Below are 18,181 nucleotides of genomic sequence, written 5' to 3'. Positions count from 1 at the left end.
TCATAATATTATCCAGTCTAATAACAACCCCCCGCCCCCCTTTTTTTAAGATTTATTTATTTGAGAGAGAGAGCGGGAGGGGCAGAGAGAGAGAGTGAGGGAGAATCCTCAAGCAGACTCAGTCAGTGCTGAGGACAGAGCCCAACTTGGGGCTTGATTTCACAACCCTGAGTTCATGACCTGAGCCGAGATCATGACCTGAACCGAAATCGAGAGTTGGAGGCTTAACTGACTGAGCCACTCAGGTGCCCCTAATAGCAACCATTTTAATTTTTGTATATTTTATATGCATAGATTTTACATTATTAAACAAGAGTACAAATATTTTTGTTTTTCTTTGTGTTTACTTTTTTTGTAAGTAGTCTCAGTGATAATCATTTTAGTGGGGATCACAATTTCTATTTTATGTTCCTCAATTCTCTCTCCTTCATTTGCTCTTCTTTCCATATTCTCTTTCTGACTTTAGCTTGGAAGGGGCACTGACATTTTTATGTTGCAGTTTACAGCAAGATGATGGTGCATCTTGGTTTCCATGTATTTATAAGCAATTGACATCTTCAAATATAGAGATGCCCTTTGGGGCGCCTGGGTGGCTCAGTCGTTAAGCATCTGCCTTCAGCTCAGGTCATGATCCCGGGGTCCTGGGATCGAGCCCCACATCGGGCTCTCTGCTCCATGGGAAGCCTGCTTCTCCCTCTCCCATTCCCCCTGCTTGTGTTCCCTCTCTCGCTGTGTCTCTCTCTCTGTCAAATAAATAAATAAAACCTTTAAAAATATATATAGAGAGAGATGCCTTTTTAAAAATCCCTTGTTGGGGGTGGGTAGTGGGAGTGCATGTCAACTGAAATTCCGAATTTTTAATTTGATTGCATCCTTTCTTTCAGTATCCCTAATAAATAACATAATCTTTTAAAAAATGTCTTAAAAAAATAAAAATGTCTTAAAGTTAACTAGACACCTGTCCTTCCATCCATTGATTCTAGATCTGCCCTCTGGAACAAATGGATAAGCCTTTTCTTCTTCTTCTTCTTCTTTTTTTTTTTTTTAAAGATTTTATTTATTTATTTGAGACAGAGAGAATGAGAGACAGAGAGCATGAGAGGGAGGAGGGTCAGAGGGAGAAGCAGACTCCCTGCCAAGCAGGGAGCCCGATGCGGGACTCGATCCTGGGACTCCAGGATCATGACCTGAGCTGAAGGCAGTTGCTTAACCAACTGAGCCACCCAGGCGCCCCAAAGTCTTTTCTTCTTTAGTAAGAATTCAGTATTCACCACCAGCCCTGTACCTTCTCTCTAGTCTGAGCAATACCAGCTTTTTCAGATGTTCTTTATATGTTCTTCAAGTGTTTTTTAAGCTATTTTCATTCTTCTGCTTGGGATATATTTATGTTTTGTCAGAGTCCCTCTTAAAATGTGGTTCTTAGTGAATGCAGTACTTTATATGTTTGGCAAGTCAGAGTATTGAACCTTATGTTAATCTAGACTGTTGTGTTTATATTTTCTAGCTTTAATGAGCTTGAGTTGTGAACTATGGCTCAGCCATTTTCAATTGCAGTACACCTCCCATAATGTGAGCATCATCCAGTGCTGCTTCATTTGGTGCTCACTTGCCCATTCATTCATTCATCCATTCCACAAATACTTTATCAGGTGCTTACTATGTGCATGACTAGTTTTAGTCATTTTGACAATGAATAAGATAGATACAGTTTCTCCACTCGTGGAACTTACATTCTTGTTGGGGTAAAAAATAAAAAATTTAATGAAAAACAATTTCAGCAGGCTATGAGTAAAGTGAAACAGTAAAATGAGCCATGATGGTATTTGGAGAATACTTCAGATTGTGTAGTCAGGGAACCTCTCTCTGAGTTGACAGTTGGGCTGAGATCTAAATGTCAGGAAGGAGTTAGCCATACAACTAAGGGTGATTCCAAGAAGAAAAAACAGTAAAAACAAAAGTCCAGAGATGGGGAACAAGTGTGACGTAGTGAGGGAATAAGAAAAGGCCACTGTGGCTAGCCAGCAGTCAGTGATGATGGAAGAGTTACTGGAAGTAAGGCTCAAGAACCAGACAGGGGTCAGATCGTAGAATATTGTACTAAGTTTGGGTTTTCTTCTAAATTCAGTGGGAGTCAGGAGTGACATGATTTCATTACCTTTAGGAAAGATCACCCTGGAGAATGAATTATAGGGAGGCAAAAGTGGAACCGCTCATTAAGAGGTTATTGTAGTAGTGCAGGCAAAGGGTGATGATGACTTAAGCTAGGCTGGTACAGCTACAGAAGGAGAGAGATGGACTGATTTGGGCTATATTTGGAGATAGAATTGATGGGATTTGTTAATGATTCAAAATAGTGTGTGTGTGAGAGAGAGCAGAATCAAGGCTCTGACATGCAGATATTTTTGTTCATGTGAAGAAACAGATTTGTTTCAACGCAAGAACAAACCTGGTGTACTTTTAATATCAACTCTATTGTATGTTGGTGGTGGTTAAGAGCATGGACTCTGGAGCCAGACAGCCTGGGTTCCTTACCTTGGACAAGTTACTCAGCCATTCTGTGACTCAGTGCCTTCTATAAAATGAGGACCGTAATGTCTTCCTCATAAGGGTGTTGGCAGAGATTAAATGAATTGAGTGATATAGATGGAGTTAATATAGGCTCAGTGCCTGGTCATATTAAAGGGCCTATATAAAGGTTAGCTTTTTTTATTTTAACGGTTTTGCAAGGGTAATTTTGAGTCTACGTAATGTTAGCCGTATGCTGAGTTTATACATCAATCCCTATAAAAGATGCAATTCTATTCTCTAATTGTATCTTCGTAATTTTTTTTTCTTCAAGGGCATCTGTAAATTTTTTGTTTTCTGCCATTGTGAAAATGTGGAAAAATTGTTTTATGTAGCTGTATATTGCTAGCTAAAATCTGCATTAATACTGAATTTGTTTCAAATGCTTTCAGAATATGCTTATACTACAGTCTTAGACCAAAGAAATGTCTTGAAAGAGTTATCGGAAATACTGGATTTCTGCTAACATGGCTCATAGTATAGCTTTTATATTCATGGTGTCTGATGAAGGATATGTTAATCTTATATCTATAAATTTGTAAAATGCACCATGCAAATTTTTTTTTAAATCTGGTCTCTTACAGAAGTGCAGTTCATTTAGGTAGAATTTGATACTTGTATTTACAATGTAGCAGCACTAAATATTTACGCTTGTTCTAAATTCTTGGGGAAAAGGATTTTTCCCTTAGTTACATGGTATATGCATTTCTTTATGAATTTATGATATGCTTTATCATAGCTTGATGTTATCTTCTAGATACTGTTGCACCTCAGTTTTCTTCATGCATTGAGTGTAGGCTTTAGGTTTTTATTTATTCTTTTTAATAGTAGGACTCAACAGTGAGTTTACTTCTTCAAGGAAATGATATGTTAAAATGGAACAGGATATAGCTGTTGGGTCTTAATTGCTCACTCTGTTAATGTAGGTGATTGTCCTTTGATTTGTTTGCAGAGGGAAAAAACCTTTGGGTGTCAATATATTGATATTTATAAAGGTTTAGATTTTTATGAATTAGAGCTTTTGATTGCTAAAAGAGGATTCACTCTAAAGGAATTTTCCTCGAACTAGTGTTCATTTAATGGCATTAAATTTATGTAATTTAATTTTATTACATTTATATGTTTTAAGATGGAAAGGGTACATTTTCACTCCTGTCTTCCAACTGCTTGATTTCTCTTCCGTGCGGTTTCCAGTTCTGTGTACACTCCCAGAAAATGAATGTGAATACACATCCTCACCAACCCTTGTCTTTTTTTTTTTTTTTTTAGAAACCTGTAGTATTATAGTGTATTTATTTATTTATTTATTTTTAAATATTTATTTATTTGACAGAGAGAGACACAGCGAGAGCAGGAACACAAGCAGGGGGAGTGGGAGAGGGAGAAGCAGGCTTCCCGCAGAGCAGGGAGCCCAGTGTGGGACTCCATCCCAGGATCCTGGGATCATGATCTGAGCCGAAGGCAGACGCTTAACGACTGAGCCACCCAGGCGTCTGTATTTATTTATTTTTAAGAATTCTCTACACCCGTTGTGGGACTCAAACTCATGACCCTGGGATCAAGAGTTGCATGCTCTTGCAACTGAGCCAGCCAGGTGCCTCTCTTGTCTTTTTGATACCAGCCATTTTAGCTGGTGTGAGGTGATACTGTGATTTTGATTTGCATTTCCCTGACGATGAGTGGTATTGAGCATCTTTTCATGTGTCTGTTGGCCATCTCTATGTCTTTGGAAAAATGTCTATTCAGGTCTTCTATCCATTTTTTAATTGGATTGTTTTTTTGGTGTTGAGTTGTAGAAATTCTCTATATATTTTGGATTATTATTATTAATCCCTAGTGAGACATTTTTATATATTAGGGAAATTAGCTCATGGTATGAAATGCAATTTCTTTTTTTTTTTTTTTTAAAGGTTTTATTTATTTATTTGACAGAGACAGCGAGAGAGGGAACACAGCAGGGGGAGTGGGAGGGAGAAGCAGGCTCTCTGCAGAGCGGGGAGCCCGATGTGGGGCTCCATCCCAGGACCCTGGGATCATGACCTGAGCCAAAGGCAGATGCTTAACGACTGAGCCACCCAGGTGCCCCTGAAATGCAGTTTATTTCATAGTGTGCTGTTGTTTTACTTTATGCTTCTTTAAATTAGTTTTTTTTTTTTAATTGAACATTTACATAGTTTAAAGAACCAAACAATTCTGTGGGCACCTCTTTTTGGAGAAGATTCCTCAGAACCAACCATTTCAAATTCTTACAGCTTATTCCTTTGGAATTTATCTTTAAATCTCTAATGTGCTTTTTGATTTTTTTTTTAAAGGTTTATTTATTAGAGAGAGAGAAAGTGCAGGCAGGGGGTTAGGGGCAGAGGGAGAGGGAGAGAGAGAATCCTAAGCAGTCTCCATGCCCAGCACAGAGCCTGACATGGGGCTCGATCTCACAATCCATGAGATCATGACCTGAGCCAAAACCGGGAGTCAGACAGTGAACTGATTGAGCCACCCAGGCGTCCCTGATTTTTTTTCCCCCCAGGTCTAGGAATTCTCTATGCCATTACTGAAGATGAAATGTAGCTCTTTTCATTCCACCACCCCAACCATACACATATGCATACTCCCCCATACTTCCTCATTTTTTCAAAATAGGATTACACCCAGTTGGGACCAGTTGGCATTCTGATTCTTCAGTTTTTGAATTAAACCTTTTTCTCTCTGATAGCTTATAGGCTCTTATACCTGTCTCCAGTGTTCTGAAATTTTTAATGTACCTTGGTAATTGTTTCCATCCATTGTGCTTGTCGCAGGATGAGCTTTTTCCATTTTGAAATTCATGCCCGCTCTTCAGTTTGGAAGTTTCCTTATATTATTTTTATAAACTATAGCCATACCTCATTTTATTGAGCTACACAGATACTGTGATTTTTACAAATTGAGGGTTTGTGGCAACTCTGCATTAAGCTGGACTCTGCACCATTTTTTTGACAGCATTTGTTCACTTTGTGTCTGTCATATTTTTTTTTTTTTAAGATTTTATTTATTTATGAGACAGAGAGAGAGGGAACACAAGCAAGGGGAGTGGGAGAGGGAGAAGCAGGCTTCCTGCCGAGCAGGGAGCCCGATGTGGGGCTCGATCCCAGAACCCTGGGATCATGACCTGAGCCGAAGGCAGACGCTTAACCAACTGAGCCACCCAGGTGCCCCTGTGTCTGTCATATTTGGTAATTCTTGGAATATTTCAAACTTTCCCATTATTATAATTCTTAGGGTGATCTGTGACCAGTGGTTGTGATTCATTGAAATCTCAGATAATGGTTAGCATTTTTTAGCAATAAAGTATTTTTACTTATTTATTTGTGCAAGCACTGGGGGGCAGGGGGCGGCGCAGGAGGAGAGGAAGACAACAGACTCCCCGCTGAACAGGGAGCCTGACTCACCCACAGGACTCTGGGATCATGACCTGAGCCAAAAGCAAATGGTTAACCGACTGAGCCACCCAGGCACCCTAGCAATAAAGTATTTTTATTATTTATTTTATTTATTTATTTGACAGAGATACAGTGAGCCAGAGAACACAAGCCGGGGGAGGAATGGCAGAGGGAGAGGGAGAAGCAGGCTCTCTGCTGAGCAGGGAGCCCAGTACAGGACTCCATCCCAGGACCCTGGGATCATGACCTGAGCCACCCAGGCGCCCCTAAAGTATTTTTAAATTACGGTATACACATTGTTTCTTTAGACATAGTGCTATTGCATACTTAATAGACTACAGTATAGTATAAACATAGTTTTTATGTGCACTGGGAAACAAAAATTCGTTTGACTCGCTTTGTTGCGATACTTGGCTTTATTGCAGTGGTCTGGACCTAAACTTGCAATATTTCCAAGGTGTGCCTGCATTTGTTCTCTTCAGTTTTCTGTATTCCCTTACTCCCATTTTTTGGCTCTTGAACCTCCTGGGCTGATCCTCTCCTATTGTACCATCTGTCTTGTAGCTATAATTTCTGGGCATTTCCCTCAACTTTCATTTTCCCAGCTTTCTCTTCTATGATTCTGTTTTCACTTTATAGGAGATCTTTTAGTCCTCTGAATGTTTTATTTTTCCTTTTAATAACATCCTGTTATTTCATGGATTCAAAATCTCTCTTACCTTTCTGAAAGGAGTTTGCTTGCATGCTTCCTTCCTCCTCCTTTTGTGATTAACTTTTCTTTGCCCAGCCTAGTCCCTTTCTAGGGTTTTCTTTTCCAAGCTGCCTGTTTCTGCTTGTTTTGGCCCCTCTCTCTTTTATTAGGGAAATTCTTCTATGTTTGGCCGTGGACTGTCTGCTTATATTTTTAAAGTGGACATTGAATAGCTGATTGGAAGCTCTGTGCCTATCTATGGGGTTTGTTGGCTGTGGGATTCACTATGGGGTGATTTGACCTATTTTTTTGAGTATCTTCCAGTGTCAGTACATAAGATCTTTCCTGTAGAACTAGTGAGATTCTAAAGAGTATAAATAAGCCTCTTCTCATCTTTTATTTAGAGTAAACTTTTACTTAGTTTTATGTTTTAAGGCTAGTTTCCAGCCTTAATCTCTCCCTGGTATTCTCCAGTTCTAAAGGATCTGTTTTACCTTCTTCAGAAATAAACTTCCATCTCTTTCTGGGGTGAGGGATTGGTATTCTTTCATTCAGCTATGCTGACCCAGAGAGGAGGATTTGGGGAAGTCCACTTGCCTCTTCCAGTGGACTTTCAGTTGGTCCTCTTGCTGTTAGCCCCACGTTCACCTCCACTTCCAGCAGTGCCTCCAGTCTGCAGTTTCAGTGAGTGTGCTGCTTTTTGCCTCACAGTTAGCTTCATGTTTAACTAAGTCAGAGTCTTGGTTCTGCCACTTCCCAGGCTTCACTGTTGTCTCTGCTCTCACTCACTTTATCTCCATGGATTTAAAAGTCCCTTATCACAGTCTTGTGGGATTTCAGAGAGGTGTTCCCAACCAAAATGTTACCCCTTCTTGAGTCGACAGTCATTCTTCAAGGCAGACAGTGCCCAGCAACATGGAGAAGCATTGACTTTTTTTTTTTTTAAGGATTTTATTTATTTATTTGACAGAGACAGCGAGAGAGGGAACACAAGCAACAGGCAGAGGGAGCTGGAGAAGCAGGCTTCCCCTGAGCAGGGAGTCTGATGCGGGCTCGATCCCAGGACCTCGGGATCATGACCTGAGCTGAAGGCAGATGCTTAACGACTGAGTCACCCAGGTGCTCCAGCATTGACTTTCTTTACACAAAGTGTAAAACTAAACTTCTCGAAAAGATAACCATGACAAATTAGTGACTTCTTCCTTCAAAAAAAACCAAAAGGTAGGGTGCCTGGGTGACGCAGTCGTTAAAGCATCTGCCTTCGGGTCAGGTCATGATCCCGAGATCCTGGGATCCAGCCCCGTATCGGGCTCCCTGCTCCGTGGGGAGCCTGCTTCTCCCTTTGCGCTGCCTCTCTGTCTCTCATGAATAAATAAATAAAATCTTTTAAAAAAATAAGTAAACTCCATGGGTGAATAATGGAAACATAATAACAGGCAAGCTTAGTTCTGTTTAATGGTAAATTTCAGTAAGAAGACTGCCTTTGATTTGAATAAAAGGTTGAAATTGAAACTTGGTACTATATGACATAGGCAAATACATCTGGAATGATGTAAATGCTACCATTTAATATAAGGCTTGTGTGTGACACTACTTCCAGGAGTTCAGAAAGGTGATAAATACTTCTGGTTGGAGTAGTTTGTAAGATTTCATAGGAGAAGAACATGCTTGCCTTAATTGAGGTTTTGTTTTTTTCAAGTTGGAAAAGAGGATATGGTTGCAATCATTTTGGGAGCCTTGGGCAATAAGCCTATGTAAGTTCTCCAACTTTAAAGTGAGAAAGCTGGTTAAAATCCTTAATTCATTTACTTAACTTTATTTTACTATACTTAACTTACCTTTTCCCGATATTGCAAATGAAATACAAACTTGCCCAGTGGTACTAAACTATCCATTGTGAGTTGTATTTTGGTCTTACGATGTCATATAATTTTATATTTGTTGGCAGCAGTTGGTAGTTTACTTACTAGCCAGACTCTAACCGCATAGAATTTCAGAACAGGAAGAAATGCTCAGTATTGTTTTGTACAGCTTTTCTTTTTTTTCCCCCTAGGAAAACAGATACTTGGTAGAGCCAGGATCAAACCCAGTGTTAAGGCATTCTTTTCCTTGTTTCCTTCAGTTTATTGTCTTAAGACGGTATGCTTATTACATGTGTTTGTATTTTGGGTGTAAGTTAATATGCTTTTATTTATTATCAGAAAATATTAATTCTTCTAGCGCACTACAGATTTCTTGGTTCTTTTGGGACCATTTTAGTCTTTTGAGATTTAGATATATGTATACTCAAACATGTAGTTAGTTTTCTGGATTTTCTGTTGGGTGAAGCTTTCCCAGATTACTTCAGTAAATTATGGCATTTGGTAATAATAATCTGCTCTGATAGATGTTTTTATAATTCATGACAAAATTTCCATGGGCAAACCTTATAGATGATCCCATGAAATGAACTGTTAAAATGACTTTATGACTATCATGTGTGAGTAAACTGTTACTTCTTTATTTTATTTTTAAGATTTTATTTATTTGACAGAGAGAGAGACCGCTAGAGAGGGAACACAAGCAGGGGGAGTGGGAGAGGGAGAAGCTGGCTGAGCAGGGAGCCCAATGTGGGGCTCAGTCCCAGGACCCTGGGATCATGACCCGAGCTGAAGGCAGACGCTTAACGACTGAGCCACCCAGGCGCCCCAACTGTTACTTTAAAAACAAAAACAGGTCCAAGCAGGTAGGAGTGGCCAGAACTTTCATTCTCAGCTCTTTTGTTTAAGCCAAAGTTTTTCTCCTCTTTGGGAGACTATCCCTTATTACTACTGCTTCTTGTTATTACTGACTTAAGGGACACAGAGAGCATCCAGTGTGACTTCAAAGCCCTCTCTAGAACATGGGCGTGAGACTTTTCCCCCTTAATTTGACATAATATAATTGAGATAAGGTAAAAACTTTTAAACTATGTTAAAGATAGAGGAAAACCAAAGGGAAATAGGCATATAGTACAATAACCAAATACATAATTTAGTTGATTACTTGTCTTCTGGAATGCACAGTTTCATTCATATGGTATAAACCCTGGATTGCCTTAATGTGGTGGACACCATTTTAGCATCCATTACCCCAGATCCCACACCTGGATGCTGTCCTCCTTGGAAGTCTCTCTCTGACAGAATGAGGCTCTTCTATAACACTGGAATGATGAGTTCAGTTTTTTTCTTCTTGCCTGTGGCCTTTCTCTACAGTATAATGCAACGCATGTCTATATCCTTCATCAAATCTACTTCAGTTCTAGGGAAGATACGGCCTTATGGTAAAAGCCGTATGATGTATTATTTATCACTTATTGGGAATGAAGTGTTGCTTTGTTAAACCACTTCTTTCAAACTAATTATTAAAAACAGTCCTCTGACATTTATTCCAGTACTTCTTTGGGCAGGGAAATAAACATACTATTTTGGGAAGTAGGAGGTAAACACAGAGGGACCATTAATTATGCAAAGTAGCATGTACTAAATGGATGGGGAAGAAGTAACTATTAGTGAAGTTTAGTAAAGTACCATGGAGAAAGGATTTCTGGAAAAGGTAAGACTGAAATCTGACATTTCTGGAAGGATGTAACTTTGCATAGGTGAGGATAGTTAAGGAGAGGGGAAGGCACGATTTTAAAAAAATTTAGTGTCCAAATTATGGTAGAATAGTTCTGCTTTTGAATTGAGGCTGTATTAGAATCCATTATTACAAATGTTTGGTGCAATACTTGCTTTTTCCTTCACTTTTATATTTATAAGTTACTTCTTATTTGAAAAAATGAAGCTATAGGGGCGCCTGGGTGGCTCAGTCGTTAAGCGTCTGCCTTCGGCTCAGGTCATGATCCCAGGGTCCTGGGATCGAGCCCCGCATCGGGCTCCCTGCTCCACGGGAAGCCTGCTTCTCCCTCTCCCACTCCCCTTGCTTGTGTTCCCTCTCTCGCTATATCTCTCTCTGTCAAATAAATAAAATCTTTAAAAAAAAGAAAAAATGAAGCTATATTCTTTGATCTATTATTAAGTGTTTCCTACTGTGCTCTCACTTTTGTTTATAAATGTGAAATGTATTTGGGCTTGATTGTAAACTGAGGGCAGCTTTGAAGTAAGTGTATCCCTCTTGAAATAAGATTGATGGGAACAAATCAGCCATGGTCTGTCAGCTAAGGCAAAGGACCTAGAACTTTAAATTCAGAGGAACTTTTAAAGAACAATGCTTCAGATAATTTTTCTTGTTAGAGAATTTATCATCAGAATAATTGTTAACTAAGTGCACTGTATTTAATGCTTTTAGAAATAGTAGTAAATATAATCCATTGAATCTTGGGTGTTTTGTAATCAGAGACTAGCCTTTTTTCTTCTCCAGCAACTATGAATCCAGTTCTTTAGACGAAGTTCTAGTCCCTAGACATGTTCACGGGGAAAGGGAGAAAAAAACCTCTGTCCTATGGATTCATTGGACCTAAGGAATAGAGACGATTATAAATGAGCTGAAGAAGGATTTAGGAAAAAAGGGAACCTGAAATTCGGTTTTGCAACTGTTTTAATTATCTGGTGATGAGTACTGTGAGTACCTTTTGACTATGTGTATTTGCATATATTTGGCCTTATTTTGAACATTGTGGTAATATTTCAGTGTGAGTATGTGAACAGCACTTCGAGTCTCTTCACTGAAATTTGATTTGTTATATGTAAAAGTTGCCCACCTTCCACACTTACTCCCTTTCAGGGTTGGTTTGTAAGCAAACTCAAAGGTACTAGAATTTTTTATGTGGAGGCTTATTCTACAGAGGAATGTAAACTATAGACAACTCATCTAAATTTTAGGACGTCTATAACTTTTTCCCATATTTGTTCTTCTCAGTAAAAAGCACAGTTGTCAGATGGGTTTACTACTTTCTCAGGCAAGAAGAGGATGACACATTTTTGAGTTCTCAAATCTATGATTCTAAGATAAGTAGATAATGGACATTTCAGTGAAAATAATGTTATTCTTAGGATTTCAGTGCTTCTGCTTTCCCCCTTGAAATGCTCATGTATATACTCACATACAAATATACACATACATACCAGTTATACCAAATTAATTGTGCTCTTACTCTTCTTTTGGTCTTTGTATATGCTGTCTAATTTCTTCTCCCATTTCCATCATGTAAGTATCAGCTTGGGCTTCTTCCTTTAGAAAAAGAGGTTTTTTTTTAATTTTTGTTTTTTTTTTAGGATTTATTTTTTAGAAATCTCTACAACCAACACGGGGCTCGAACTTAAACCCTGAGATCAGGAGTCACATGCTCCACTGACTGAGCCAGCCAGGTGCCCCTGGAAAATTTTTAAATACATGAGGCTATCTTTGACACCTCCTGTTGGCATACCTGTATTTATCCCATTGTACCCTCTATCACAGGGTGCCTTCATAATCTGTATACTGGTCTTTATCTTCCACCAGACTAGAAGTTCTTTTAGGGAAGGGGACAACTTATTCCTAGTACCTGATACAGTGCCTGGCATGCAGCATGTACTCAGAAAATACTTGAATGAAAAGAAAAGAAAAGAAAAGAAAATACTTGAATGAGGGGCACCTGGCTGGCTCATTTGGTAGAGCATGTGATTCTTGGTCTTGGGGTCATGAGTTTAAGCCCTGCATTGGGGTTAGTTTACTTAAAAATAATAATAATAATAAAGGGAAGGGGGGAAAATATTTGAATGAGTAACTATTGTACTGTTGTTATTTGTAATTTTCAATTGATTGAACGAAGCTGAAGTATTCTTTTGCCAGATACATTAAAAGTATGTATAATTTATTGCTGGAACTTAAGCACTAATTATAAATGAGAAATTGTAGGGCCATCCCAGAATTGAATGCTATATAATATGTAAACACATGTGAAACCTTTTAAGTGATTTTAAAAATGTGATTACTTGGGGACCTGGCTGGCTCAGTAGAGCATGTGACTCTTGATCTCCAGATTGTGAGTTTGAGCCTCACACTGGGCTTGGAGTTTACCTAAAAAAAAATCATAGTAAAAATAAAAAAATAAAAATAAAAATATGATTACTTAGAGTGATTTAAGCAAATTACTTAGAATAAATAAAAGACAACAATGAGTCCCTAATCTTCCAAGTATGACAACCCCTTTTAAAATATCATTTGTCAGATTCTTACTTCATAGTACAATTATTATATATTGATTGAAAAAGTCATATTATGCTGCTGTGGTTTCACTAATGTATTTTCCTCCAAGAAGGCAATGGAAAAAGACAGATGTGTTCAGTCTTTAGATAATGCTTGCTGTGCATACATTCTCAATCTCGTAAAAAGTCTGTGGCCCACAGAATTGTATACATCACTGATCTCTGAATGTGGGTTCACAGAACAAGCCATTAGTATTAAGTTTTTAAAAATTAGAACTTCTCTTTATTGTCTTTCGTCTTGAAAAAGGCAGATTGCTTTTAATACAGTGATTGGCCCTGGCTTCCCACACTGTTAGTAGGTCCGATGTGCTGGTGAGAGATCCTAAGGAAGGGTGGAATTTTCACTTTCTCACTTGTATTCGTCGTCGTCGTGACTGAAGTTTACCTGTGATTATGTTGATTTTCATATGATTAGGTTTTAATGAAGCTGCTTCAAAAAGTGAGCAAGTGACTAAAAAAGACTCCTATCAGAAAAGATTGATTGTAGTTATAATAAAGCTCACACAGGCATACACATAAAAAATGTTAGACTCCTAATTCCAGTATAAGTTCTCATTCTGGGGTAAAAACTATGATACAATCAGATCTGAAATACCAAATGCAAAAAAATCTGAGATTGTTGAAGATTGTTTGAAATATGGATCTGTAATATTGGAACTGTACCTTGCCTGAGTTACAGTGTTGTTTGACATGTAACTAAATGATAGCATGAAATCATAACAAGTTAGCAGGTCATTTAAAAATTAGGCATTCTGAGTATAAAAACCTTTGAGTTTTTTTTTTCATAGATGTTTGATAAAGCCATCAGTAGAGTGCAAAACTGCACTAAATTATAAATGTTTACAAAGCCCTTTGAGGTTTCTTTTGAACAGTAAAAGATAGCCATATCACTGGGGAAACCCTTGTTTTTTCTGTTTTTGTCGAAATGACAGAAATAACATGGAATGTATGGCAAAAAATTAAAACACATTTCTTTGTCATCACATGTCTTTGAAACATGCAGTGTTTCAGTATACAGTGCTGATGTGAAGAAACCAGTATCAGAATAATTACACACTGTAGAAGATTTGCTTTATGATTGATTTTATTTTAATAAAATATAGATGTTGTAACATACTTTCTCCTTAGTGTTTGCTAACTTGTGTTTCAGTAATAATGACTGTTTTTGGGGGGTGAATAGCAAAAGCAAAGAGATGCTAGGCAAATGTATATTTTCAATAGTAAATGACTTCTTTAATAAAGACAACCTTTTATGGAAGAAAGTCATAGTTACTCAAGGTAAAAATCATTTACTCCATCATTCATAGGTAAATTACTGCAGCAAAGAAATTGAACCAGGAGTTTATAAAGAGCTGTTAGCGTGCCATCAATGTAGTTAATTTTATAAAAATAAGACCTGATGTGGTGGGGCTCTACACAGGGCTCAATCCCAGGACCCTGAGATCATGACCTGAGCTGAAGTCAGACGCTTAACTGACTGAGCCATCCAGGTGCCCCTGTTTTGTGATTTTTGTTGGGAAAAAAAAAGATCATGTGTAGTAACTGTCAGATTTGCATACTTTAAGTACTTGGGAATTTTGGTATATATTCTAGGAAAACTCCTACAATAGCACTGTTTTATTATTTAAAAAATGAAAAATAACTCCTATTCACTGATAGTAGAATAGATAAAAATTGTACATGAGCATATAGTGAACTATGGCTCTGCATCCATGCGGACGAATCTCAGAAATATAGTGGTGAGCCAAAACCAAGAATACTAGAGCAACATACATTGTACTTCACATCAATGTGTAGTGTCAGACATATAAAACTATGCCTCAAATGGTTAAACTACAAGGGATACTGATGATAAAATTCAGGATAATAGGATGCCTCAGTGGTCTTGATGATGTTCTACTTCTTAAATTGTATGGTGGGTACATAGGTGTTCATTTTATTACTCTTTAGCTATATGTATACATTATGTAAACTTTCATATATGTGATATTTCATGTTTGAAAAATTAAATCAGGGGCACCTGGCTGGCTCAGTCAGAAGAGTGTTTTGACTCTTGATGGTGGGGTTGTGAGTTTGAGCCCCACACTGGGTGTAAGAGATTACTTAAAAATAAGTAAAACTCAAAAATCATTAAGGGACAACCCCAACTTTAAAATATCAATTTGGGACTTAAAAATGACCAATTTGTGGGGTGCCTGGCTGGCCCATTCGGAACAGCATGTAGCTCTTGATCTCAGGGTTGTAAGTTTGATCCTCACGTTGGGTATAAAGATTATTTATAAATAATATCTTTAGGGGCACCTGGGTGGCTCAGTCGGTTAGGCATCCGACTCTTGATCTCAGCTCAGGTCTTGATCCTCAGGGTCATGAGCTCAAGCCCCACATTGGGCTCCACGTTAGTTGTAGAGCCTACTTAAATAAATAAATAAAATAAAATCTTAAAAAAAAATGACCTATTTGTGAAAGAATGCAGTCCCTCATAAAGCCGGTCGGTGTACTAGCGACCTAAGCTCAGTCAGACACTCATTTCCTGGACTTTGAATCTTGAGCAAGAGACTTCAGAAGGAAACAGACAGCAGGTAGGAATCCTAGCAGTCAGAGCAGCCGCAAGCAAGCAAGGCTGTTCTGGTGTAACTTGCACAGTATTTGGCTCCTTGTTTGTTAGAGGTTCCTTTTGATTCTTAATGTTCCCTGTAGCTTGCTTTCTTTTCTTTTCTTTTTTTTTTTTTTTAAAGATTTTATTTATTTATTTTATTTATTTATTTGACAGAGACACAGCGAGAGAGTGAACACAAGCAGGGGGAGTGGGAGAGGGAGAAGCAGGCTTCTCAGGGAGCCCGATGAGGGGCTTGATCCCAGGACCCTGGGATCATGACCTGAGCCGAAGGCAGACGCTTAATGACTGAGCCACTCAGGCGCCCCGCCAGCATGCTCTTTCGAAGGTCCCCATCCAAGATGTACTGGAAAAAAAAAACTTTGGGTGTGTGGATGGGCTATGGAATCTGCATTTTGAGCAAATAACAAACATTTTATGGTTTTACTCTGTTTCAAGTACTGTTCTAAGCACACTGTATCAACTCATTCTTCACTGCAACCCTGTGAAGTGTAGTATTGTGATAGTGTTGTGATACGCATTTGCCAGAGAGGAGAAGGGGAAAGTGACTGATTAATTCACAGGAGGAATTTGAAGTACAGGTGACTAAGCGCCTTACTCAAGGTCACACAGCTAGTGAGTTTTAGGGCCAGGATTGTAGGTGGGAAACTACCAGGGCATCTGCATGCTTATTTGGAGAACCACCACTCTAGTCCAAGTCATTTGAAATTGGAAAAGCTTTATTCTAAAATAACAGTGAAGTCAGGAGGGAGAGGGATGCATAGGTGTACTTTATAATCCTGTCTATGGATTGTTAAGTCTGTCAGCACTGAGTAGAAGTTGTTCTAATGCTGCTTCACGGATTAGAAAACTCAGCAATGTTAAGTATGTTCGGTAACACATCATTACTTACATTGTTTTAACAGACTCTAAGTAATAGATTTCAGTCAATCCAAGTAAAGTTTTTAATTTGATAAACAGTAAAGCTTTGATAAAATCAAATGTTTGTAGAATGGAGATTTTATGTTTTAATTAAATTTTGGGGTTGTCAGGATCACTGGGGGAAAGTATCTTACAATACATGCTTTTGGAAGTCTTTCTGAAATATATTAAAGTACCTTAATATATTAGAAAAGATGCAGCACCATTCTGAATATTCTGATGGTTCAGTCTTCTATATTGAACCCTGAGTTCTCTTATAAATTGAATATTTAAGAAAACTTAACCAGGTTGTGTTTCTTAGTTTTCCTTTGTGGAACAGTGCTTTTCAACTTACTGCACATCTAAATCACCAGAGAGGCTTAAAAAAAAAATACTGATATCTGGGTCTCACCCCTAGAGATTCGATTTAATTGGTCTGATGATTCTAATGTGCTAGGATTGAGAAACCACTGTTCTAGAATAAGGATGTATGGGGAAATTTTCTTGGTTTCTTTTTTGTTGTTCCAGTAAATTCAGATAATACTGAAAAATATATTTGAGACAGGAGTTACTAGAGAATAGATGGAATATTGTAGATAATTCTCTGACAGGTTTAAACATATAACCCTTGACAATTTTTGTTTTCTTTCAGATTCATTATTAAACATGGGTGCATTTTTGGATAAACCCAAAACTGAGAAACATAATGCTCATGGTGCTGGGAATGGTTTACGTTATGGCCTGAGCAGCATGCAAGGATGGAGAGTAGAAATGGAAGATGCACACACAGCTGTTGTAGGTATTCCTCACGGCTTGGAAGACTGGTCATTTTTTGCAGTTTATGATGGTCATGCTGGATCTCGAGTAGCAAATTACTGCTCAACACATTTATTAGAACACATCACTAATAATGAAGACTTTAGGGCAGCTGGAAAATCAGGATCTGCTCTTGAGCCCTCCGTGGAAAATGTCAAGAATGGCATCAGAACTGGCTTTTTGAAAATTGATGAATACATGCGTAACTTTTCAGACCTCAGAAACGGAATGGACAGAAGTGGTTCAACCGCAGTGGGGGTCCTGATTTCACCTAAGCATATCTACTTTATCAACTGTGGTGATTCACGTGCTGTTCTGTATAGGAATGGACAAGTCTGCTTTTCTACCCAGGATCACAAACCTTGCAATCCAAGGGAGAAGGAGCGAATCCAAAATGCAGGAGGCAGCGTAATGATACAACGTGTTAATGGTTCATTAGCAGTGTCTCGTGCTTTGGGGGACTATGATTACAAGTGTGTTGATGGCAAGGGCCCAACAGAACAACTTGTTTCTCCAGAGCCTGAGGTTTATGAAATTTTAAGAGCAGAAGAGGATGAATTTATCATCTTGGCTTGTGATGGGATCTGGGATGTTATGAGTAATGAGGAGCTCTGTGAATTTGTTAAATCTAGGCTTGAGGTATCTGATGACCTGGAAAATGTGTGCAATTGGGTAGTGGACACTTGTTTACATAAGGTATGTAAGTCTTTTTGTTATAATTAAAATACTCTGTTAATTTTGAAAAGGCACGGTAAGTAAAATTAACCAGACTTAAATTTTAAAAACTTTTCATTAGGGAAAATCTGTATATTTTTAAATTACTTTCTTCACCAGAATTTTTTTTTTTTTTTTTTGGCCAGCCTCGTTTGCCTCAACCTTCTAGTTTGAAAATTAATAAATTTGTGGCATTTGTTGTCATTTAAGTACTTTGTGGCTTGTTGCTGTGGCTGAGGCATCTATATAGAATTGTGCC

General features: G+C 38.3%; 1 protein-coding gene across 4 annotated transcripts in view; it reads left to right on the top strand.

The window, feature by feature from the left end:
• The window catches only part of PPM1B (protein phosphatase, Mg2+/Mn2+ dependent 1B), a 222,833-nt gene that overhangs the window by 180,186 nt on the left and 24,466 nt on the right, over positions 1-18,181 (top strand). For 3 of the 4 annotated variants that reach the window (XM_021701151.1, XM_021701150.1, XM_021701149.1), the window contains one exon: positions 17,045-17,904. The exons of the other annotated variant lie outside the window; for it this stretch is intronic. In XM_021701151.1, coding sequence (XP_021556826.1) covers positions 17,059-17,904 — 846 coding nt within the window. In that variant the 5' untranslated portion in view covers positions 17,045-17,058. The remainder of the gene's footprint in view (positions 1-17,044; positions 17,905-18,181) is intronic. 4 annotated transcript variants of the gene reach the window in all.

The sequence above is a fragment of the Neomonachus schauinslandi genome, chromosome 10 (assembly GCF_002201575.2).
Source record: "Neomonachus schauinslandi chromosome 10, ASM220157v2, whole genome shotgun sequence".
Lineage (NCBI taxonomy): Eukaryota > Metazoa > Chordata > Mammalia > Carnivora > Phocidae > Neomonachus > Neomonachus schauinslandi.
This window is presented reverse-complemented; position numbering and strand designations above follow the sequence as displayed.